Here is a 26,120-nt window from a genome sequence, read left to right as displayed (position 1 = left end):
CCTTGAAAGTAGAGAAGATAATGTTTCTCTCCAGATCAAAAGGCAAATATGCTTATTGTGCAGTATAATAAAGACAATGTCTCCCTTCAGGATGAAAGGATGGCTTGCTTAGAACTACTTATAGAAGATTTGAGTTTCCTAAGCTCAGGGTCCTCAGCTGCGATGCAAAACACCTGTACCTGTAGAATCTGACTTAGCCCATCTGCTTCAACCCTGGTGTGGAGGGGAACTGGTATAATATGATGCTCATGCCTCTTTCTCCGTGTGCTCTGAGTTCTGCAGTCCTTTGTCTCTGATCCAGGAGTCTCTTGTCTTCTGTCAGCTTTTATGATACTGCGGCAAACTAATTTGTTACTCGCAAGATTTTACTTGCTTGCTGGGTAGAATCTCACATTCTTCACAGTTCTTGCCAGTTATTCTAGTACTACACAAAAACATTCTTTCATAAAAATTGTGGGAGAAAGCACTGAAATTTACTGATGAGGCATACATATTTAATATAGGGTTGGCAATGTGTGTTTTAGTTTTATCACACTGTATGAATTACTAGAATATTTCAACTATCTGTAACTTCTTATACCATTATCTATAAACACATACCCCCCAATAAAAAGACTTTTATCTGGCTGAATTTTATCTGGTGTTAGAACAATTTGTGATTTGTTAGCTGAATGTCTACTGCAGCTTTCTGAAGGTAAGAAAAAACATAAATGCTTTATATCTATTTATCTGTATATGAAACACTTTCTCAATAGTCCTGCAAACTCAGCTATTTTGGAGGAATTACTTTATGTTTTGAATGAGGATTTCTTTCATGTCTGCAAAAAACAGTTGTAGCTAGCTCAGTGTATTTCATAAGGGTCAGTCATGTCCTTCAGACTTTTCGTTTTGGTGTTCAGACATTGTTTTAAATCTCTTTCTCAATACCCTTGAGCTGGCCATTGAAGGATGTGTCACATTTCAAAAGATTGAGTAAAAATAATGGGATGCTATGTTCAGGAAAACAACATAACCAAACAAAAAAATCAGCAAGCATGATTTCCATGCTGCTATGGGGAAGGTCCTGGACTCATGGGCAGGACTCCACAGGCATGCCTGAGCCTGGACCCATCACGCACACTGGACATCCCGTCCACTCCAGCAAGACTCCACACACATGCCTCCATGGGCTGAGGACTGTAAGTGTGAGGGCCGGTTGATATTCCCCTGCCCCAGATAGGATAGGTTTAGTTAACTAAATTATACCACCTGGGATTGGTGAGCCTTGTAGTGAAAAACAGCCTGGGTTCCAAATCCCTGACTTTGGGATACTTCTCTTTAAAATGGCACACTCAGCCGGGCACAGTGGCCCACACCTGTAATCCCAGCACTTTGGGAAGCCGAGGCAGGTGGATCACTTGAGCTCAGGAGTTCGAGACCAGCCTGGCCAACATGGTGAAACCCCCATCTCTACAAAAATGCAAAAATTAGCCTGGCATGATGACGGGTGTCTGTAATCACAGCTACTTGGGAAGCCAAGGAGGGAGAATCACTTGAACCTGGGAGGCAGAGGTTGCAGTGAGCCAAGACTGCGCTAATGCATTCCAGCCTAGTCAATAGAGTGAGACTATATCTCAAAAAAAAGTAAAATGGCACACTCCAGATTTTTGAGAGTCACATATTTTACATAAGATGTAGCATTATTTTCAGACATGTTAAGCGACCTGCTGCAGCATCGGTCTTACGAGAGAGTAACTAGAGTTTACTCACTTTGCCTCTGACGTTGGTGGAGCTGAAGGTTTCTCACGGTGTGGTCCCCTGAGCGGCAGGAACATCATCACCTGGCAAGTTGTTAGAAATGCGAATCTTGATGCCATCCCAGAATTTACAAAATCCCAGGGTGGGTTCAGCGATCTCTGGTTTAACAAACCCGTGCCCTCTCCCACCCAAGTAATTCTGATGCACACAACGGCTTCGGACCAAGGGGTGTTGCTGAGGGTGTCACATGTCAAAGGAGAATGAGGTTAGTAAATTATAAATAGGAAAAGAAGAAAATAAATGTTGCTGTCAAACATATAAGGGTATAATATATAGCATTCATTAAATAAATGATAAAGAGCAATGATTAAATAGCATTGATTAATCTATTGTTTTTCATTTAAGAAGTATATGTCAGGCCAGGCATGGTGGCTCACACCTATAATCCCAGCACTTTGGGAGGCCAAGGCGGGTGGATCACAAGGTCAGGAGATCGAGACCATCCTGGCTAACACGGTGAAACCCTGTCTCTACTAATACAAAAAGTTAGCCGGGCGTGGTGGCGGGCACCTATAGTCCCAGCTACTCGGGAGGCTGACGCAGGAGAATGGCGTGAACCCGGGAGGCAGAGTTTGCTGTGAGCTGAGATCGCGCCACTGCACTCGAGCCTGGGCAACAGAAACACTATCTCAAAAAAAAAAAAAAAAAAAAAGTCATGCCTATCCTATGTCAGTCACTGTTAAGAGTACAAATATAAATAAAGCATTCTACAATTGTCTCATCGTGGACAACTGTGGCCTGCAGGGAAAAATCCAACTTGCCACATATTTTGTATAAAAGGTTTTATTAGGACACAGCCAGACCCATTCATTTGCATACTGCTTATGGCTGTTTTTAGCTACAAGGCCAAGCTGAGAAGTATGACAAAGGCCATATAACTCACAAAATCAAAAGCACTTAATATTTAATATCTGGCACTTTACATCAAAGTTTGCCAATACCAGGTCAAGGGTTTTAAGGGAAAATCCTTTCCACATTTCAGGCAGTTAAACACTAGTGGAGTTAGGAGTAAGTGTGGTATGCAGGGGTTAGTCTGTCATCCAGTAATATATATGTATTATTTTTTCAGTAGCAGAAAATTTAGCTTCACAGACGTTAGTATCATGGAAGGCATACAGACTGTGGGACAAGAAGCAGAGCAATTGCTGGCTTGGTGTATGAGTGAACAGAAGGAAAGTGAGAACAAATATAGAAGTTAGAAAAGGAACAAGTGACAAAAATGGTTGAGAAGGGAGAATATTATCAATCAAAAGAATGTGACCTATGTGAAAAGCTAAAATGAGGGAGTATGTGGCAGGACCTGGCTGGGGAAAAGAACTGAGAAGCAACAAGATACTGGATTGGAACATTCCAGTTGTCTGGCACAGAGGGTGGGTGGCAGAGTCTTTGTGGGAATGCTGAAGTGTTGATGCCAGGCAGAAAAGGGGCAGATTCCAGATGGGGCTGGGAGAGCCATGCTCTGCTGTACTCTTGGCTGGAATGTAGTGGGCTGATCTCATCTCACTGAAACCTCAAGTGATTCTCCTGCCTCAGATGGGCTCCAGCGGTTTTCCTGCCTCAGCCTCCCGAGTAACTAGGATTACCATCATGTGCCGCCACGCCCGGGCTAATGTTTGTATTTTTAGTAGGGATGGGGTTTCGCCATGTTGGCCAGGCTGGTCTCGAACTCCTGACCTCATGATCCGCCCGCCTCAGCCTCTCAAAGTGCTGGGATTACAGGCGTGAGCCAATGCACCCAGCCCCTGCTGCACTTCTGTGTCTACCAGGAGTCCATGTGTACTTATGTGGCTATTTACAGTAGGGCTCTCTCAATTCCTGACTCTGCTAAATGACTAACCATGTAGTGATACTGGAGAAAAAGCACTGGATTTCCCTGCGGGGAGCTTGAGTTACTTCTTGGCTTCACCTCTTAACTGTTTGACCGCGGGCACCTCATTTCATGGCTTCGCGTCTCCCTTTCCTCATTAGTGAGAGGCTTCCTCCCACCTCCACGTCGTGTGATTCTTCTAGACTCACTTATTATCACTGAAGGGCATGGCTAAACGAAGGCCACAGCGTATTTCTCCAGCTCCCTCGCTTAAAGAGCAAAAGAATAGCAGAGACTCAGGGCCATTCTAAAAGGGAAACGTTGACCACTTTGGCACAAGGTCATCCTTTCCTGGGAAAGGTTTGCTGCTGATTTATTTCCTTCTCCTACCTCATAACAGATGTCTTCTCTTGCCCAAAGAGATTGTTGACTGTCGAAATGTTTAGAGGAAAAATGAGCAGCCAGGATTCATGTGTGTGATTATATTTAACTTTCTTTCAGGAATTTTTCTTTAAATGTGGAGCACACCCCACCTCTGACAAGGAAACATCAGTAGCTTTGCACCTGATCGCAACAAATAGTCGGAACATCACTTGCATTACGTGTACCGACGTCAGGTAAGGATCTAAAAATAGTGTCACTCCCACCACAGATGTCAGGTAAGGATCTAAAAAATAGTGTCACTCCCCGCTCTTTACTTTCCCAATACTGTTCTGCCACACGAGCCTTCCTCAGTGAACTCTCTTCCCTGGGGAGTATCTGCTTTATTTTGATGCTTCTGTCCAATTTGCGTATGTTTTAATGTGATGAAACTATTTAAAATGCCAGTGACTTAGTTTAAGTAGGTAAATAGGGTCCTAAGATGGGAGATGGCATACCTAAAATAGTGTATATAATCTTAGTTGATATTAAAATATAAGCTCACATATTTGAGTGTAAAATGTAAACTCATCCATTAAGTTCACAAACAAAATAAAAATCTGGTGCTAACATTAGGAATGTTAACATTAGGCATGTGCCACCATGCCCAGCTAATTTTTTGTATTTTTAGTAGAGACAAGGTTTCCCCATGTTGGCCAGGCTGGTCTCGAACTCCTGACCTCAGGTGATCTGCCCACCTCAGCCTCCCAAAGTGCTGGGATTGCAGGCGTGAACCACTGCGCCCGGCCAGGAATGGAAAAACAATTTATGAACACCATAACATATAGCCCATACATTTTATTTTTAAAATGTCTTTTCCATACATTTCAGTTCTCCATATTTGCCTATATTTATGCTGAGGCTTCGCACACATTCATACACTCAAAATGAAAGCATGTAGCTAGTTTGGGACCTTGTTATTTCTAATCCCAGTGATCACAAGAAAAGCAAGCAAATGTGGAGATGGCCCTGTTGGTAAAAAAGGGAAAATGACTCAATGTGAATTGCGATGTAGGAGCCAAGGACAAAGTGGAAGAAACTGAGTCTGTTTGCTCTGCAGAGTAGGCAGTTCAGAGTAGAATTCCTTACTCTACACTTTTCGAATGGACAGAGAAAACAAATTAGCTTCATTACATGTTTGTTGAGGTTGACTAAGAAGCTCAAATTGCAATAGTGAGAACTTAGCCCTAATATCAAGATGAACTTTTTTTTTTTTTTTTTTTTTTGAGAAGGAGTTTCCCTATTGTTGCCCAAATTGGAGTGCAATGGCACAATCTTGGCTCACTACAACCTCCACCTCCCGGGTTCAAGTGATTCTCCTGTCTCAGCCTCCCAAGAAGCTGGGATTACCGGCATGCGCCACCACGCCAGGCTAATTTGTATTTTTAGTAGAGACAGGGTTTCTCCATGTTGGTCAGGCTGATCTCGAACTCCTGACCTCAAGTGATCTGACCGCCTCAGCCCCGCCAAGTGCTGGGATTATAGGCGTGAGCTGCTGCACCCGGCCCAGGAAGAACTTTTTAATGAAATGCCAAAATGAATTAATGAATAAAGCCAAAGAATCTATTGTTTCAGACTTTTAAGCAAAAATAGTCTTATACCCTAATCATTTTAAGTGTTGTCTTTCTTTGGCTTTTGGAACTGTATTAGATGGTCTTTTAAAGTTGCTTTAAACTCTGTGATTTCATGATAAGCAAATATTCACACTCCTATCAGGCTATTTCTATATTCTAATAAATTAAAATTAAAATGTTGATTAATAGAAGCCCAGAAACCTTAACGACATCTGTTGAACAAACCTGTTTCCAAGAAGAAATAAAAATGAGACATGATTTTGTCTTCGCTGCATGTTTAGTCACTGCTGTGGCAGGAAGCACCACAATATTGCCTTTAAAATGCAGCGCTTCAGCCTCTCTTGGCAAGGTGAATGACTGCGTATGGTATGGCTAACGCTTTCAACACGCAAGAAGAACAGCTAAGATGGGGATTCTGGTGTTTCAGGAAAGGAATTGGAAAGTGCTAAAAGTGAGGGCTTGACTGCTCTGATAGCAGTAGGTAATTAAAGTCACTTTTCAGTTTTTCAAAGGAAAAATTCAAAATACTCTTCTGTAAGTCAGAAAGCAGCTCATCAGCCAGTGTTTTAAACTTTCCATTACGGTTGGTAAAGATGACATTAAAATATGTGGTGATGATGGTATTATGTTACTAGGAGCGTTGCCCTCCCCGTTTCCTGCTGTTACGCTGTCACTTTCGTATTAAGAACTGGCAACATCTTTCAAAGACAAGAGCCACCTCCCAGATACACAGGATGATAATGGCTGGAAAAATAATATCGTCACATTAATTTTTTTCGTAGGATTACTTTTGGGAGAATTCATACATAGAAGCAACTCTGTCCAGATGCATGTTAAGGGTGTGTGTATATAACCAACCACTTCAGTGAATAAGGCCCCTTCTCGTGTAAGGGAGCCAAGTGCCCCATATGTAGGAAAGAGAGAAGAACTCTTTCTTCTAACTTCAAGGGCTCCATGTGTAAGGACATTATGAGCAGCTGCACAGACACTCCACGCAGTTTGGTGACCATTGCGGGGTTTTTCCTGATAATGCTTTCTTTTTACATTTTGAAATCATTCACAATAAACTATAAAAAATGTTATAAGTGACGAGGTATGGTGGCTCACGCCTGTAATCCCCACACTTTGTGAGGCCGAGGCAGGTGGATCACCTGAGGTCAGAAGTTTGAGACCAGCCTGGCCAACATGGTGAAACCTCGTCTCTACTAAAAATGCAGAAATTAGCCAGGCGTAGTGGTGCATGCCTGTAGTCCCAGCTACTCGGGAGGCTGAGGCAAGAGAATTGCTTGAATACGGGAGGTGGAGGTTGCAGTGAGCCAAGACTGCACCACTGCACTCCAGTCTGGGTGACAACAGCAAAACTCCGTCTCAAAAAAAAAAAAAAAAAAAAGTGTTAGAAGTTATTTTTACCGTAATGCTTAGTAAAATTTCTGTTTAATTTGTTCCTATCTCTTGATTATGCCTAAATATTTGCAGTGTGTGTGTGCTATATAATTATATTGTATATAGTTTTGTATCGTGCTTTTTCCATTTAGCATGACATTACGATAAATTTTCTCTGTGCCTGGCATGCACGTGGTGGCTCATGCCTGTAATCCCAGCACTTTGGGAGGCCAGGCAGGCAGATTTCTTGAGCTCCAGTTCAAGACTAGCCTGGGCAACATGGCAAGACCCTGTCTCTACAAAAAATATAAAAATTAGCCACGTGTGATGGCATGCACCTGTAGGCCCAGCTACATGGGAGGCTGAGGCAGGAAAATGGCTTGAGCCTGGGAGGTCAAGGCTGCATTGAGCTGTTTGTGACACTGCACTCCAGCCTGGGTGACAAAGTGAGACCCTGTCTCAAAAAAATAAAAAATGAAAATAATAATAAATTTTCTCTGCCATGAAAACAGTTTTTAAAAAATAGGTACCGAAAATTCTGTTACGTGGGAATATACTGTTGTAGGACTTTGTCCTTAGTTCAGCTAAAAACAGGGTCCTTGTCACACACCATGAAAAATTAGGCCCGCAGACTCTTTGAAGGGTGAGAAAAATGGAATTTGTTGGGCAAAAAGGAAAAGAAAAAGGGTAACAGGGACTCTCAGCAAAGCAAGATGAATACAGATGAAAATCTATAAAGCAAGATGAATACAGATGAAAATAATAGATGAAAATCAGAGGATAGTATTAATTTATCTGTAAATATAGTTTCTGTGTACTCCTTATCATACTGGGAAATAAAATATTAAGCCTCCAACTGACTGAACAGACTCCCTCCTGGTTAAAGGGACCGTGGAGACACCTTGGAAGCTGAGTTCCAGCCATGATGGGGTGGGAGGTCAGACAGGCCTTTTATGCCCCCGCCCTCACTAACCACCTCTAGGCTTCCTTTCCTAGGGGCTAAACAGAAACCAAGCAGGTTTTCCCACATCACCAATTGAAATCCCAGGTACTACCGGATCAGGAGAGACCAGGCTCCTCCCCGCCTCAAACAGGGTGAACTTCCCAAGGCTCCATCCCTTTCTCCCAGTGCGCAGGCTGGTCAGTTTCTCTGGGTACCCCCTTGGGTAGCTTGGCTGTCTCAGTTCTATTTAACAGTTTCCCCACTTGAGCATTTACTTACAGTTTTTTTAAAAAACAAATAAGACTGAAAACCGTATTATTTTACAGACATCGTTGACTGCATGCATCGGCTCTAAGAACACAGTCATAACAGTGGCTGTAGGTCCACAGTAATGGACATTTGTTAGGTTCTTGATCCGTCTCGTCACCTTCCTTTCCAGAAGCACTGCTCCAGTTCTGATCTGGCTTCCCAGGTTTGAGAGGGCTCCCTCCTGCCTCTCTTTCAGTATTGCATATGCTCATAATTTTTGTCTTTGCCTATTTGATAAAGGAGATTTTTTTATTATTATTGTTTTGTTATTTATGAATTCAAGAATTTCTCACTCGCATATTTACATTTTTTATTGTGAAAGAACAATGCGAAACTTTCTCCATACGAAAGCTATACAGAAAGTCTACAAAACAGATCTGGTTTCAGCAATTGCTTTCTCATTCACTATTCATAATATCACGGTGTCCTTTATAAATAGACAGTTTACTGTCTTTTGAATTTATGTTTAAATATATTGCTTTGGTCTTTAAAAATACTATATTTTCCTGAAGATAAATCAAATTCATAATTACGGACTTAAAAACAAAAGGGTGTTTTAAATCTGTTTTTATTTTATAATTGTTTTATGTATATATATGTGTATTAATCATACATCATTAATCAAATTAGACATAATTAACCACACAATAAATGAAAATCTGAGGATAGTATTAGTTTATCTGTAAATATAGTTTCTGTGTACTCCTTATACTGGGAAATAAAAATAAAATTGTAAGCCTCCAACTGACTAAACAGAATCCCTCCTGGTCAAGGGGGCCATGGAGACACCTTGGAAGCTCAGTTCCAGCCATGATGGGGTGGGAGGTCAGACAGGCCTGTTATGCACCTGCCCTCACTAACCACCTCTAGGCTTCCTTCCCTAAGGGCTAAACAGAAACCAGGCCTTCGAAAAGACTCCACACTGAGGCCAGGCATGGTGACTTATACCTGTAATCCCAGCACTTTGGGAGGCTGAGGTGGGCAGATCACTTGAGGCCAGGAGTTTGAGACCAGCCATGGCCAACATGGGGAAATCCCATCTCCACTAATAATAATAATAATAAAAAATTGCCAGGCATGGTGGCACGCGCCTATAATCCCAGCTACCCAGGAGGGTGAGGCAGGAGAATCACTTGAACCTGGGAGGTGGAAGTTGCATTGAGGCACGATCACACCACTGCAGTCCAGCTTGGGTGACAGAGTGAAACTGTGTCTCAAAAGAAAAAAAAGACTCCACACTGATAATGTCGATCACTGGCTTATATCTTCCCAGGTACAGAACAAGGCAAGATGAGATAAATCAGTCCTTCACCCTCCCTGAGACAGCTGTTTCCTCTATTCCAATTTTCTTTAAATGTTCACCTTATCTTATGTAAAATGTAGGTTTACCGGGCACTAACTAAAAGCTTACAAGTATATAATCATCACAAGTGTGTCTCACTGCCTCCTCCTTTTAAGCACAATGCATAAATGCTAAATCTCCTGAGAACCTGTTAGGGAAAAAACAGCCACAGATGTATCTGTGACTTGCATTTTTCCCAGGCCTGCTCTCAAGCTGGAATAATAGACTTTGATGACTGAGCCTTCTACCTCAGTCACTGATTGCGGTTGTCAATACTAATGAAAGTAAGAATTTTGTTTTTGTGCTTTACAAATATACTTCTATACAATAAGAGACCCATCACTCTTTCATTTACCTTTTTAATAATTCAAATGCTCTAATGCCAAAAAGCTAACTTTTTGACCTTAAGAGAATAGCACAATTTCTTTGGCCTTCGGCTTCTGTGCAAAATCCAGGATTTTAAGTAGGTCATCTACAAGGCTCTGACTGGTTCTAAGGACTGCAGAAGGGAGGAATAAGATTTCTTCATAGCTTGTGAATTGATTGAGACAGTTGCAAAAATACTTGTCCTGTCTATTGACAAATGCAGAAATCAAAGACAAAGTCTGCAATGATGCTGCCTACCAAATCACATATATGTGGTTGTAACATGTAGGCAGATGTATAAGAGACATATGTGACTCACGGCCAGATTTTAGGTTTACAATTTAATTCAGATACATCATTTGTGTCCTTTGAGTTTACATTTGACATAAAATATTTTACTCTTTCTTAGACCAGGCGTGGTGGCTCACGCCTGTAATCTCAGCACCTTGGGAGGCCAAGGTGGGCAGATCACGAGGTCAGGAGTTCAAGACCAGGCTGGCCAACATAGTGAAACCCAATCTCTACTAAAAATACAAAAATTAGGCCGGGTGCGGTGGCTCAAGTGTGTAATCCCAGCACTTTTGGAGGCCGAGACGGGCAGATCACGAGGTCAGGAGATCGAGACCATCCTGGCTAACACACGGTGAAACCCCATCTCTACTAAAAAAAATACAAAAAACTAGCCGGGCGAGGTGGTGGGCGCCTGTAATCCCAGCTACTCGGGAGGCTGAGGCAGGAGAATGGCGTGAACCCGGGAGGCGGAGCTTGCAGTGAGCTGAGATCCGGCCACAGTACTCCAGCCCGGGCGACAGAGCGAGACTCCACCTCAACAACAACAACAAAAAATACAAAAATTAGCTGAACATGGTGGTGTGTGCCTGTAGTCCCACCTACTTGGGAGGCTGAGGCAGGAGAATCGCTTGAACCCGGGAGGCAGAGGTTGTGGTGGCCAATATCGTGCCACTACACTCCAGCCTGGGCGATAAAGTGAGACTCCGTCTCAAAACAAACAAACAAATAAAATATTTTACTCTTTCTTAAGGGAAAAAGTGAACTATCTGGGAACCAGAATGTCCTGAGGTTTTTTGTGAAGCCTCAGGTTCCTTTCTGGCATCAAGCCTTGCTTCTCCTCTCCTTACCAAAAGTAGTGACTTGATCTTCGCCCTTCAGGCTTGTCAGTTGATAGTTTGAGGTTTATGAATATAAGAATAACAAGCTGAACAAAAAGCAAGAACTAGATTAAGCACAGTAAGTCTAGCACTTGAAGGCAAAATGGCTGCCTTGTTTAGTATTTCCAGTAGAAGTTACGACAGAAGGTTCAGAACATGCTTGGGTGCCTAAGTCATATGAAAATGGCATGGGTAAGCCAGAGGGATACTGGAATTCTTTCCCTAAACAGCATGTGTGTCTTGGGGTTCACCCTTTGTCTATGTCTCCCAAATGAAGATATTTCTGCCCCTTCAATCTCCCTTTACAGTGCTAGTCTTCTAAAATTTCATACTTTACAGTGCTAGTCTTCTGAAATTTTTAAAATGTAAAATTTGAAAACATACAAAATAGAAAAATCCTTATCATGATATTGAGGACTAAACTCCGATTTTTTTAATTGTACCCAAATTCCTGTCTAAGGGGTCTGGGGAGTCATGTCCTACAGTTCATATATTCTCATCAGATAGGTTTTATTTAACCCTATTCATTGTGACTGCTTTCCAAACTGACGCTGGGATAACATTATGAGACAAGGAAGAAAAACAAAATATTTTACCCCGAAACATGTTTCTTTGCTGTATCTTGAAATGGCCCTGCAGAGCTGTCCTTTGTGGGGGAAATTTTGCATCTGTTACATTGCTAGATATTTTTAACATAGCTAGCTAGATGTTTTTCTATGTAGATAACATAGCTATCTATCTTCCAGGCCCTCCCAATCGTAAAGAGATTAACTAAAAATCTAGCACCTTTTAAAGATCTGAATAGGAGACATTTGTCATCTTTTGTCTCTAAGGGTAGCCATTATAAGACTTCAAAAGAATCTTGATCTCTACAATCTTTTATCTTAACCTGAACATTCCCTTTCTATCCATCCCAGGTCTTTAGACAAACTCAACCAAATGCCAACCAGAAAGTGTTTAAATTTACCTATAGCCTGGAAGCCCCCAGCTTTGAGTTGTCCCGCCTTTCTAGACCAAACTAATATATTTCTGAAATGTGTTTGATTGATGTCTCACGCCTCCTTAACATGTATAAAACCAAGCTTGCCCCAGCCACCTTGGGTGTGTTCTCAGGACCTCCTGAGGGCTGTGTCATGGACCAGTGTCACTCACATTTCGCTCAAAATATATCTGATTTGTTTTTTCTAAGACCAGCCCAGTGGGCACAAAAGAACCAGTGAGTAGGCAAGGGTAACAGCAAAACTGCAAGTTTATTTTGGTAACCTAAGGTGTGGGGGAGAAGTCTGTCGGCCTCCGGCAAAGGAGGCCGGTAGAGTCCCCCCGTGGGGCTCTCGGATGGAGTTCCCACAGTCCCGACATCCCAACAGGAGTGGGGCTGTGAGAAGGCCGCGTGGCTCACTGGCCAAGAGTGGCTTTTCTAGGAGTGGGAGGGCAATAGGCGGGGCACGGGCATGTCGGGGGGCGTTTTGCAGGTGCGACCAGGTAAATCTTGGTCTCTTCGGATTGACTTCACCTGGCGCATGCCCAGTTGGTCTGCACCTTCCCGGGTCGCCGGCTGCATTTTCGCGCACACGGGTAAAGTTGCTGATGAAGAACCCGGAAGTGCACCATCCTGCCTCCGTTCGTCCAAACGGTCCAACCTTTTATTGATAATAGTGATAAAGGGGCGACGTGGTCTGTCTGGCTACTTCCTGCTGTTAAGGGGCGTCGTTAAGGTCGGGGCCCATGGTTGGTATTTGGATGCACGGATGAAAAATAAAATAAGGTACAGTATTAGTATAGGAATGAGGAATGGAAGCATTTGTTGGAATATGGGCAAAACCCAGAAGGAAGGTCCTGGCAAGGTTGGGGAGTATGAGATAGTTAAGAAAATTTAGTAAGTTTGAGGTGAGTGGGGGAAAGCCAAACTGATTTCTCGGCCTAGTAAGGGGGTAGGGCATGAGGGTATAATGAGAAACGAGTGCATAAAGTAGTTGTTGGCCAGGCAGCAATTAAGGAGTGGAGTTTTTGTGGAGTGGATGGCTTTCCACTTACTCCTACTACAGAGATATTGGATGGAAGGCTAGGTCCAGAGAAGGACGGCAAAACAGAATAGGTAGCCTTGCTGTCGATTAAAAAAAATTAATTGTCTTACCCACTACCAGGAGAGTTACCTGCGGCTTGACGAGGGTGATGGGGGTCCCCAAGTCTCGGCACCTTCAGTTGTCATCGTCCAGATGTAGGAGCTGGAAGGAGCTCCCAGGATCCTGGGAAAGGGGGTCACGTGGAGACGCAGCACCTGTTCTCAGGGTGGGGCAATCAGACTTCCAGTGTCCTCCCTGCTGGCAAGCAGGGCAGGGGGTTGCTGGTGGACGAGGGTTAGGACATTCACTGGCCCAATGTCCTGATGCCTTGCACTTATAGCAAGGCTGCGCTGGGGCTCGGGGACCTTGCGGACACCTGTTGGCATAGTGTCCTGCCTTGCTGCACTTATAGCAGGCAGGCTCCTTTTGTAGCCTTGGAGTCTGCAGAGTATGTGCTCTCTGGCCTGGGGTTATGACTGGGCTGTAAAGCTGCTGCTAGGAGCTGTAACTCAGCCGTCTCCTCTCTGGAGTTTTAGACCTTAAAGGCTAATTTAACTAGGTCTTGTATTGGTGTCTGAGGACCATCCTCTACCTTTTGAAGTTTTTTTTACGAATGTCAGGAGCTGATTGAGAAATGAAATAAGACGCCAAAATAGTGGCCCCTGTTGGGGAGGCCGGATCTAACCGGGTATATTGGGTTAGAACCTCAGTCAGTTTAGGGTAGAGGTTAGGATAACCTGGAGGTCATGCCAAGTTAAGTCATAGGCCTGACAAAGGTATCTAAATTCCTTTATGTATATGGTAGGATTAGCTGAGAAATCACCTAAACGCTTCTCAATTTTGGAAAGATCGGCCAATGAAAAAGGGACATGTACTCTGACTACCCCCTCCGCCCCAGCCACCTCTCACAAAGGTGCTAACACTGTAGGAGGGTGTGGGCAGAGATAGGGGACTCAAGACAGCCAGTTGGGGACCCCGAAGGAGGCATGGGACGGAGTGGATTACTAGTAGATAAGGAGGAGGAAGAAGGAGTCTGGATGGGGGGAGGAGGAGGAGTCTGGGCAGGAAGGGAGGGGGTGGAGCGAAGGAGGAGTATAGGGACGAGAGCTTAAGGCCCAAAAGCCTTGTATGTAATTAATTTCGGACCACTTGCCTAGCCGCTGGCAGAAATTGCTGAGGTTGATCACGCCACAGTGGAAAGGAAAATTAACCGCTTCCTCCTAAGGTCTTGTTCAAACTGTAAGATTTTTAAATTGGCTAGGAGGCACCCTAAGGGGGTGCTCTTTGGAAATTTGGACTGGGGGGTTTCCCGTTTGTTTCCTCTTTACTTACACAATGGACACAATGGAAATGGAAGTGGATCTCTGCCTGGCTTCAAAGCGTCCTTTGGAACCAGCAGAGACAGACTGGAGGCTCATGGAGCCAAAGTGGAGATTACCTTCAGGCGGACGTCTCCGTCCTGAACGGGTCTCCCGAGCCACTTGGTGGCTCAAAATGGACCTCAGACCCGTGCAGGATTTCTGGCCGAGGGAGGTAAAGAGGAGACAAGGGCACTTACCCCAGAGAGGCCATGAGAGTGAGGGAAGTGGGTCTCAGGTCCTGGTCCATCTGCGGCGTGGGAGCAGGAGGAGGTTCCTCAACCCCTAGAGGCCTGAGGAGGGGTCTCCTCCAGGGTTTCGGCACCAACTGATTTGTTTTTCTAAGACCAGCTGAGTGGGCATAAAAGAATCAGCGAGTAGGCAAGGGTAACAGCAAAACTGCAAGTTTATTTTGGTAACCTAAGGTGTGGGGGAGAAGTCTATCAGCCTCCGGCGAAGGATGCCGGCAGAGTCCCCCGTGGGGCTCTCAGACGGAGTTCCCACAGTCCCGACATCCCAACAGGAGTGGGGCTGTGAGAAGGCCGCGTGGCTCACTGGCCAAGAGTGGCTTTTCTAGGAGTGGGAGGGCAATAGGCGGGGCACGGGCATGTCGGGGGGCGTTTTGCAGGTGCGACCAGGTAAATCTTGGTCTCTTCGGATTGACGTCACGTGGTGCATGCCCAGTTGGTCTGCACCTTCCCAGGTCGCCGGCTGCATTTTCGCACGCGCGGGTAAAGTTGCTGATGAAGAACCCGGAAGTGCACCATCCTGCCTCCATTCGTCCAAACAGTAGCTCTCTAAATATTTTACAGAGTTTGACTCTTTCCGTCGATAGAAGGCACCTAGTGAATCTCTGTACTCTCTCTCACCTTTAATCATTATTCCTTAGTTTTCAAAGCTGAAGAAGACTGAAAAATAGCCAGTTTAGCTGAGTCAGAATTTAACCTTCGAGATACATGTCTGAAAACCCAGGTCCCTATCGGGCATTAAATCCAAAAAGCTGTTCTACCATGTTATTTCCCTCAACTCTTCCAATAAAGACTTATGCTTTTGATGTCATTGTTGTTTGATGTAAATGGTTTCATAATTGCCTTCAAATTTCTCCTAAAATAAAATTCATTCGGCTTATTGAAGCAGTGCCACAATGGATCACAGACTTAAAAGATTTACTTGGGCCTGGGGATTAGCAAAGATTTATCTCAAAGTCCATATGTACTTTCTCCAGGTGTTCCTCGGGGAGAATGATTTAAAGATAATTTGACTGGATTTTGGTATACATTCATTCGTTCATTTAACAAAGAGAGAGGGAATGGAGATCTTAGTTACAATTCCCTTTGAATGCATTTGTTAGGTCTTAGGCTTCTTTTGTCAATTCACATGTTAATTTTGGCTATAGTTGTCATTCTGTTGTGACTTAGAATTACTGTGTAAGTTCTTTGTCAGTCTGATTTTTGACAATACCAATAGCTACTTTCCATTAACTTAAGATTTTCTTAAAATTTAGGGATCAGATGAGACCTGATAGTTTATCAGGCTCTGAGAAGCATAGTGAGAAACTCAGGTATACCTGCAAAAAATTTAACTAGAATCTTTAACATAGCCTTTTACAGTAAGTGGCTTTCTTTCTGTAATGGAAATTGTTGGAAGATTTTTATGTGTTGTAGAGCCAGTGTTTGTGCACACAGAGCTATATATTTCTCCCATTAGACTCAAATATGTTTATATTATAATAAACAGGGATATGTTCTAGAGTCTAATGGAAAATCTTACAACTTTTTAAGATGAAAGAGAAAACTTCAAAGATATATCTTCTAGCTTGAAGCAGGCTACTTCACACCGTGCTCCAGGCCCCATAGGAGTAAATTCCATCTCCGTATGCCAGGAGTGATTCTTTTCTGAAAAGTGTGACACACCCTCATCTAATCCAGTCTTGAGGGAGGGCTGCTATAAACCCTTCCAGAAAGAATCTTTGCACAAAGCCTCCAATAACAGGTGATCACCATGCTCCCTTGGAGATTCAGATGCAGTACTTAATGACCTGAAATTTTTTAGCTACATTGATTTAAAATAATTCAGGCTTCCATTATAAATGAAGAAATTGAATGTATCACATTTTAAAAATTACATCTGATCACACCACAAGGAAGTGGTTAAGCCAGTCTACAAACCAAAGTCTACATGGCTTGCATTGCTTTTCTTTCATTGCACCTTCCCCTCCACCCTGCATGGTCCTGACTTTCTCTGTACAGTAAAAAGCAAGGCTATCTGGTGAGGCCAGAAGGTGGATTTGTATGTGAAAAGGAAAATGTAGCAGTAAAGTGAGATTCAGAGGAAAGAAAAAGTTGAACTCGCTGTTGTCCTGTGTGTCTGCCTTTAAAAACCAGTGAGAGTGGAAAAATACAGAGCTACCTCCAAGTCTGCTGCTCTGCAAAACTGCAGGCTGCTTGCAGGGCAAGACCCAAATTGACTGACATGCCATTGTGATTGGTCCTCCCCACAGTGGCCAGCACAAGACTGTGCATCAAAGAGATTTAAATAAATGCTGACTTAAAGGTAAATCTGTTTGACGCAGTGCAACAAACAGAAAGCAAACTATTTTCACACAAAATAATCTCCTTTTGAAAATCCCTTCTGAATTTAATAGACTAATTGAGTTAATTATTTAACTCAAATAAAACAATGAATTGGTCAGAAATCAATGGAGATTTTTAAGTAGGTATTAGAAATCAGGGGGAATGTCCAATTTTGAAATCCAAGTCACAGATATAGATCAATCTATATCTAGATATAGATTATTTGGGTCAGTTACTTATGAAAGCACAGAAGAAATATTTTATCCCTACTGATACTTCGAAATATGAACCATGTCAGTTTTAATGTCAGTCAGAGGACTTCATTTCTCCCGTGGTGAACCTGTGGGCTTCAGATCTGAGAAGCTGCGTTAGCATAGCTTCCTAGAGATGTTACAGGTGCTTCTGCATGAAATTCTTGGGCCTTACCTTTTCATTTAACTGTTATCGCAGGTGTGCAGCAACCCCCGCTGGGAAGAGTGGGGGCAATATTGCAAATCCTCCTGGACCAATTTTGTATCCGTTAAGGTCAACCTTGCGTGTTGTAACTGTATGGATTTCAAGCAGTTCATTTTCTGTTGGTGGGTGTTTTTGTTTCTTTGTTTTTTGTTTGTTTTTGTTTTTGTTTTAAGACAGAGTTTGGAGTTTCACTCTTGTCACCCAGGCTGGGGTGCAATGGCTTGATCTTGGCTCACTGTAACTTCCGCCTCCCAGGTTCAAGTGATGCTCCTGCCTCAGCCTCCTGAGTAGCTGGGATTAAAGGCATGTGCCACCATGCCCGCTAAGTTTATATTTTTAATAGAGACAGGGTTTCGCCATGTTGGCCAGGCTTGTCTTGAACTCCTAACCTCAGGTGATCCACCAGCCTTGGCCTCCCAAATTGCTGAGATTACAGGTGTGAGCCACCATGCCTGACCTGTTGGTGGATGAAAAGAAAGATGGAGTGACCGGGCGAGGTGGCTCATGCCTGTAATCCCAGCACTGTGGGAGGCCAAAGCAGGTGGATCTCAAGGTCAGGAGTTCAAGACCAGCCTGACAAACATGGCAAACCCCCGTCTCTACTAAAAATACAAAAATTAGCCAGGTGTGGAGGTGTGCACCTGTATTCCCAGCTACTCAGGAGGCTGGGTTAGGAGAATCACTTGAACCTGGGAGGTGGAGGTTGCAGTGAGCTGAGATTGCACCACTGCCCTCCAGCCTGGGTGACAGAACGAGACTCCTTCTCAAAAAAAAGGTGCTACATTCCTGAAGCATCTAAGAGACCCTTGCTAGAACTTTGTTGACAGTTAAGCTTTGTTTTTAAGGTCCATTTTCACCTGAAAGAAATACTCACAGTGTTTACATAACTACTTTTTTTAAAGAAAACTGTTGCATTACTTGTGCATTTATTTCTAATGGCAATTTTATCCTTATAATTAGCAATTTGTTATAAACTAGGTGAGGGGAAGAAGTTACTTTTCATTGCAAATAATGTTTGTGCCAGTTCATATCTGCAGATAGAAATTTTAAGGCTGGGCGCGGTGGCTCAAGCCTGTAATCCCAGCACTTTGGGAGGCCGAGACGGGCGGATCACGAGGTCAGGAGATCGAGACCATCCTGGCTAACACGGTGAAACCCCGTCTCTACTAAAAATACAAAAAACTAGCCGGGCGAGGTGGCGAGCGCCTGTAGTCCCAGCTACTCCGGAGGCTGAGGCAGGAGAATGGCGTAAACCCGGGAGGCGGAGCTTGCAGTGAGCTGAGATCTGGCCACTGCACTCCAGCTCGGGCGACAGAGCAAGACTCCGTCTCAAAAAAAAAAAAAAAAAAAAAAAAGAAATTTTAAAGTGCTGGGACACTTTTTAGTGATTAGCAATAATATGATCTACCTTGCCTTCTATAAATATCCTTTAATGTAGCTATATTTTCTCATGACATTTAGAAATAAGTATTTGCAAATGTGTCCTTTGTAGCTTTCAAAGTCTATAGAGCTATTTGTGACAAAATAAGCAATAGTCTCAGAAACCCGGAGTGCAAAGTTATTTATCGAAACAAGGGTCATGGTGTGTTGATTCTGTTCCTTGTTAATTTGACAAATTCTGCGTCACAGGAAACATGGCCTCACGTGCTATATCTTCTGTGCACTGGAAGTGGAATTTCAAGAGTTTCTAGATCTAAATGTAGATTTTCACACTAAGAGGTACTGGCCTACACAGATATACCAGCATTCTGTTATATCAGTATCACAGGCAAAGCAGTTTCATGCAGGCATCTGAGATCTTTAATACCTCCTCTACCATCAAAGATAAGGTAAAAGTAGATCAGTCTGTTCATTCAACAGATATTTATTGAGTTCATCTGTGGCTCAAGAAACTATTCCAGGTGCTTCAAGCTGAGATAAAGCCTTGCATTTCTGATCAAGCCTGATGCATTTCTGTCGATGGCAGGGAAAACCGTTGACAGGGATGCTGTCTGACAGGTGAGGGTGTGATGGAACCGGGCTAGTTCAAGCAAGGCAGGAGGTGTTAACACCTCTCGTTCATTCTCACTGTATCATGGTAGAACAGGGACCCAAACTTTATTTCTTTAGGCTGTTTTCCCCACGATTCTTTCATAATACTTGTCCAAGACAGAACTTTGAAGAAATACATAGAATTATTTGTTACGTGTTTGAGCAGAGCATGCACCAGTTTTCCCACTCCCTTTTCTTTTACACCCAACCAGCTAGATATGGACATTACCTGACTAACCCCAAACCATCCCACGTGGCTTCCATTTCTGCTGAAGTACCTCCTCCTTGCATATTATGCTGGAAATGACCAGACTGTGACCCCAAAGTCAAACTTGAACACCCCTTGCTATCATTGCAGGTCTCCACATTCGATTCCTTCTCTGAGCCGGTACAAAAGTGACTCTGTGGTGTTTCAGACTGCATAGCACTGTTTTCTTGTGTGCTCAGTCCAGACACATGTGTATGTCAGGATAATGTAACATCAGTATATATTCCACAAGGCTAGAGAAGGTTCAACTATTGCTAACAAGTTGTATTGTTCTTACCGTTTGTTAGATATTCTGTATGTATGTTGATCTTAACATTTTGAATGTTACTTATACCCGTTTTACAGATGGGAAAAATGGTAACAAAGAAATTATTTTACTTGCCAAAAGTCACATTGCTCTTAAATGGGGGAAGACAGTGGATCAATATTAGATCCCATGATAATTCTGACACCAACGTTCATGCTCCTTGCTGCCATTCCTTTTTTTTTTTTTTTTTTTTCTGAGATGGAATTTTGCTTTTGTTGCCTCCTGGGCTGGAGTGCAATGGTGTGATCTCTGCCCACTGCAACCTACACCTCCCAGGTTCAAGCGATTCTCATGCCTCAGCCTCCTAAGTAGCTGGGATTACGGGTGCGTGCCACCAAGCCTGGCTAATTTTTGTATTTTTAGTAGAGATGGGTTTTCACCATGTTGGTCAGGCTGGTCTCGGACTCCTGACCTCAGGTGATCTGCCCACCTCGGCTTCCCAAAGTGCTGGGATTACAGGCGTTGAGCCATGGTGCCTGGCCTCTTTGCTGTCATTCTGTATGGCCTCAGGAGTATGTTTATTCCCTCAAAAAATGACATCATTAATTGTGGGAGAAGAAAAGAAGTATGGCTAGAAGACTGGAAATTATTGAAGAGGGACATTATACGCTTTAAAGTTGAAGGAGTGGCTGCAGATCCATTGCCCTTGATTTGCTTGGGATTAATGGTGCTCACTCCTGCTTAATAAAGCCAGCTGCAAATCCAGGGCAGAGGGGATCATTCCAGTCCTGGGCTTCTGTGAAGGTAGTTCTGCCCTTCAGGGGAGGCATCGTGTGGCTTGCTGCTTAACAGAAGTTTGTGACTCAGACACCCTTTGCTGAGAAGCATGAAGGAGCTTCCTGGGACTGAAAGGCTGGGGCAGCCCTCAGGAGCCCCGGGAAGAGAGTGATGGGTGGTAGGAGGCGGTGCCTACCCTGCAGGTTGTCATCAGGGACACAGAGGCAGAGCAAGACGACAAAGCAGCTTGGGAGCTTTCCTCACTCTGAGATTCCCAGGCAGTGAGGGAGGATGGCTCCCGACCAGGGGGACTCTGGACTGATCCCTGGTGAACTCAGATGTCACCTGCACATCCTCGACAGTAAATCGCCAGGATCCAGGGCAAAGGGTAGAGGGCACACTGGATAATCAGTGAGTGATAACCCTCAACCACTTTCAATCTTTGCTACCTTTTCTTTTCTTTTCTTTTTTTTTTGAGATGGATTCTTGCTGTCACCCAGGCTGGAGTACAGTGGTATGATCGCAGCTCACTGCAACCTCCACCTCCCAAGTATTTTGTTTAGCTCTCTCATCTTTAGTCTGTATTGGGAAAATTCTTAAGTATTTTTCCAAATATGAAATTTTATTATTAAGCTATTTGAGATCCACACATACGTAGTTACTTGACTTGTAATAAAGTGACACCACTGCACATTTCAAATCCACGCATACATAGTTACTTGGTAATAAAGTGACACCATTGAGATATGGTTCTGGGTAAATTTGATAACTTTATGTTTAAAAAAAATGAACCTCAACTTGCTATCATACACCATACATAAAAGTCAATACCAAATAAGTTGTAAATCTTAATATAAAATTTGAAACAATGAAGCTTATAGAATATAAAATACTGCAATATCTTTATAACCCTGATAAAAAGGAAGATTTCTTTCTTTTTTTTTTTTTTCTTTCTTTCTGAGATGGAGTCTTACTCCTTCACCTAGGCTGGAGTGCAGTGGTGCAATCTCAGCTCACTGCAACCTCCACCTCGCGGGTCCAAGCGATTCTCCTGCCTCAGCCTCCTGAGTAGCTGCGATTACAGGCATGTGCCACCACGCCCGGCTAATTTTTTTTGTATTTAGTAGAGACAGGGTTTCACCATGTTGGCCAGGCTGATCTCAAACTCCTGGCCTCGTGATCCGCCCACCTCAGCCTCCCAAGGTGCTGGGATTACAGGTGTGAGCCACCGCGCCCAGTCAAAAGGAAGATTTCTCATACAATACACAAAGAATATTTAATTAATGGGAAATGGTTGACAAATTCGTTTACATTAAACTTGGGAACTCATCCAGAGACACTATCAAGAGAGTGACCAGGCAAGCCACAGAGTGGGAGATTTTGCAACTCATTTAACTGACTGAGGGCTCCGAATGTATAAAGAATGTCTACACATTGGTAAGAAAAAAGAAGACGGCTGGGCTCGGTGGCTCATGCCTGTAATCCCAGCACTTTGGGAGGCTGAGGCAGGCAGATCACGAGGTCAGGAGATCGAGACCATACTGGCCAACATGGTGAAACCCTGTCTCTATTAAAATATAAAAAATTAGCTGGGCATGGTGGTGCATGCCTGTAGTCCCAGCTACTCAGGAGGTTGAGGCAGGAGGATCTCTTGAACCCTGGAGGCAGAGGTTGCAGTAAGCCGAGATTGTGCCACTGCACTCCAACCTGGCGACAGAGAGAGACTCCATCTTAAAAAAAAAAAGGAAGACAATACAGGAGGAAAATGGGCAAATTAAAACCACAATTATTATACTATCACTTACCCAGCAGAATGCCTAACATGTATGACACTGACCACCCCAGTCCTTTTGGTAAGGATATGAAGCAGCTGAAACTCTTGTATTCTACTGGGCAATTATCTGCTAGAGATGAATATATACTTCTCATATGACTCAGGAATTCCACTCCTAGGTAAATACCAATGAAAAATACATACGTCTGTTTATGCATGTAAGAAACATTTATAGCAGTGTAACTTATGATACCTCACAGCTTGAAATAAGCCAAGTTTCCATCAAATAAGCTGTGGTATGAACATTCAGTGAAATATACAGTGATTTAAAAAGTGAATTAGGCCGGGCACAGTGGCTCATGCTTGTAATTCCAGCACTTTGGGAGGCGAAGGCAGGCGGCTCACAAGAGGTCGAGACCATCCTGACCAACATGGTGAAACCCCGTCTCTACTAAAAATATAAAAATCAGCTGGGTGTGGTGGCGCATGCCTGTAATCCTGGCTACTGGGGAGGCTGAAGCAGGAGAATCGCTTGAACCCGGGAGGCGGAGGTTGTAGTGAGCCGACTCCAGCCTAGTGACACAGCGAGACTCCACCTCAAAAAATAAAAAAGAGTAAAAATTAAAAAAAAGTGAATTAAACTCCATGCAGCTGCAAACATAATTTTTAAGGGAAAGCTGGACACAAGAATGGATAGTCTACATGATTCCATTTATATTACTTCTGTTCAACAGCAATATGAAACCAGGTGCAGTGGCTCATGCCTATAATCCCAGCACTTTGGGAGGCCGAGGCAGGCGGATCACCTGAGGTCAGGAGTTAGAGACCAGCCTGGCCAACATGGTGAAACCCTGTCTCTACTAAAAATACAAAAATTAGCCGAGCATGGTGGCACAGGCCTGTAATCCCAGCTACTCGGGAGGCTGAGGCAGGAGAATCGCTTGAACCTGTGAGGTGGAGGTTGCAGTGAGCCGAGATTGTGCCACTACACTCCAGCCTGAGCAGCAGGGCGAGACTCAGTCTCAAAAACAAGAACAAAAAGGAAGAAAAACGGCAATGTGTATCATTTTTCATATATATATATGAAACATTCAAAAACAGAAAAAATGAATGGTGGTAGACATTAGGATGCTGGTTCCCTTAAGGAAGGAAGAAGGTAGTAACTGAGGGACAGCTGAATTCTTCCTTTTGTTTCTATGGTTCCCTTCCTTCCTTTTTCCTAGATTTTCTTATGCCTTTGTGACAATGGTCAACACCTTACCCGAGCCCCTGCACTCCTTATTTTTCTTGGAACATTGTATTGGCGCACTCCATGATGGGGGGCGGAATTTGTTGGTCAGAACTGGGACTCTAAGGAGTGCTATAATCTTAGCATTGGCTGGACATTGTGGAGGGCATGTGTGGTAGGGGCACTGCCAGGGTACTGTTGAGAGCAAAAGGGAGCATTCTAAGGAATTAAAATAATATAATCTCTTGAAGCATTATTTTATTGGGTGAAAATAGGTTTTATTCTATTAGAGGCCTATGAGAATGTTCCATTCAAAATTTATTCTAAATATATATTAGTATGAAGAAAATCATTAAAATTTATTTATATTGATTATATTAACATAGAGTATTTATTGATATTTATTTACTTTAATCAGAAAATTAGCTATAATGATCTCTAACACTGTTTGGTATATTATTCAAAATGTATTTTTTAATTATTTACTTTAAAAATTTTTAATGACAGTCCCTTATGAAAGAATTAGAAATTGGTGACACTTCCAGTGATTTTTCTCAGTAGATCATATTATTTTTAATTAGAAAGTCTCCCTCCACCAGGAGTAAGGTTAGAGAACATTTTGATCAAGAGTATTCTCAGCTCTGTTTCAAATTAAAATGAGTAAATATTTCCAACAGAATATTATCCAAGGTGCTATCTTTTGCTTCACTCAGTACCTTGGATAATCTTCTGTTGGAAATATTTTCTCATTTTAATTTGAAAAAAATTCAAATTAATATTTGAAAAATAGTATTTTATTTGACAAATACTTTTATGAGAAAGAAGTTATCAAATAAGTAATTATTATTTATAAATATCTTCAGGGGTCTTCAACTCCCAGTGCCATGCACTGGTACTGGTCCGTTAAGGAGCCGCCCAGCAGGAGGTGAGCCATGGGCTGGCAAGCATCGCAGCCTGAGCTCCGCCTCCCGTGAGATCAACAGTGGCATTAGATGCTCATAGGAGCGCGAACCCTATTGTGAACCACACATGCAAGGGATCTAGGTTGTGGCCCCTTATGAGAATCTAACTAATGCCTGATGAACTGAGGTGGTTTCATCCCGAAACCATCCCCTTCCCCACTCCTATCCTGTTCATGGAAAATTTGTTTTTTTCACAAAACCAGCCACTGGTGCCAAAAAGATTGGGGACCACTGCATGTTTGGAAACTTTCACCAGATTCACCTGCAGCAAAATCGGAGGTTTTCTCAATTTCACTTCTTTATGACATGAGCACAGACTTATCTAAGTAAAAATGGTATTTACACTAAGAGTCTTTCTTCAAAATGAAATATTCCAAAAGTTCAGTTATAGATTTCAGAATTTAAATATTGAAGATCATTTGAGTTCTCACCATTTAATCAATTTCTCCTTCTCTTTTGTAGGGATGAGTTTCAATGTCTTCTTGCAAACTTTTTTTCTGTGATTTATATTTACTTAAAGTATCTAGAGCTAAAGATGTGGGGCACCTCGTTTGTTGGATGCCTTTTTTTTTTTTTTTTTTTTTTGAGACAGAGTCTCACTCTGTCGTCCAGGCTGGAGTGCAGTGGCACTATCTCGGCTCACTGCAACCTCTGCCTCCCAGATTCAGGCAATTGTCCTATCTCAGCCTCCCAGTTAGCTGGGATTACAGGCGTGTGCCACCACGCCAGGCTAATTTTTGTAGGAATGGGGTTTCTCCATGTTGGCCAGGCTGGTCTTGAACTCCTGACCTCAAGTGAGCCACCCTCCTCGGCCTCCCAGAGTACTGGGATTACAGGCGTGAGCCACCGTGCCCGGCTTGGATACTTTGATCAAAGATTGCTAACGGATTTTGAACAAAATGCAGACAAGTTTAGAATATTCATAAAGTAGTTAAATACAGTTTTAAGTACTTGAGTCAATTTCCAAAATACTTTTCTAAAAGCTGAAACTTTTCTACAGTAGCAGAGAAGTAGAGACCATTGCCATGATGAAGTGGTGTTTATTTATCTGACATCAGCTTTGCCACAACTGCTTTTGTTTTTCAGTTGCTCAGTATGTGTAAAAGTATTTATAAATTTTTAGAAATTATTTATAACTATTTATATTATAAAAATAATTATGGCCTGGTGTGATGGCTCACACGTGTAATCCTAGCACTTTGGGAGGCTGAGGCAGGCTGATCACCTGAGGTCAAGAGTTCAAGACCAGCCTGGCCAAAATGGTGAAACCCCG

General features: G+C 43.0%; 1 protein-coding gene across 4 annotated transcripts in view; it reads left to right on the top strand.

Moving 5' to 3' along the window:
• The window catches only part of PRKN (parkin RBR E3 ubiquitin protein ligase), a 1,378,177-nt gene that overhangs the window by 760,777 nt on the left and 591,280 nt on the right, over nucleotides 1-26,120 (top strand). For all 4 annotated transcript variants that reach the window (XM_023223611.3, XM_023223614.3, XM_023223612.3 and 1 more), the window contains one exon: nucleotides 4,106-4,221. In XM_023223611.3, coding sequence (XP_023079379.1) covers nucleotides 4,106-4,221 — 116 coding nt within the window. The remainder of the gene's footprint in view (nucleotides 1-4,105; nucleotides 4,222-26,120) is intronic.

The sequence above is a fragment of the Piliocolobus tephrosceles genome, chromosome 5 (genome assembly GCF_002776525.5).
Source record: "Piliocolobus tephrosceles isolate RC106 chromosome 5, ASM277652v3, whole genome shotgun sequence".
Classification (NCBI taxonomy): domain Eukaryota; kingdom Metazoa; phylum Chordata; class Mammalia; order Primates; family Cercopithecidae; genus Piliocolobus; species Piliocolobus tephrosceles.
The sequence above is the reverse complement of the archived record's forward strand: the minus strand, read 5'-3'. Positions and strand labels throughout refer to the sequence as shown.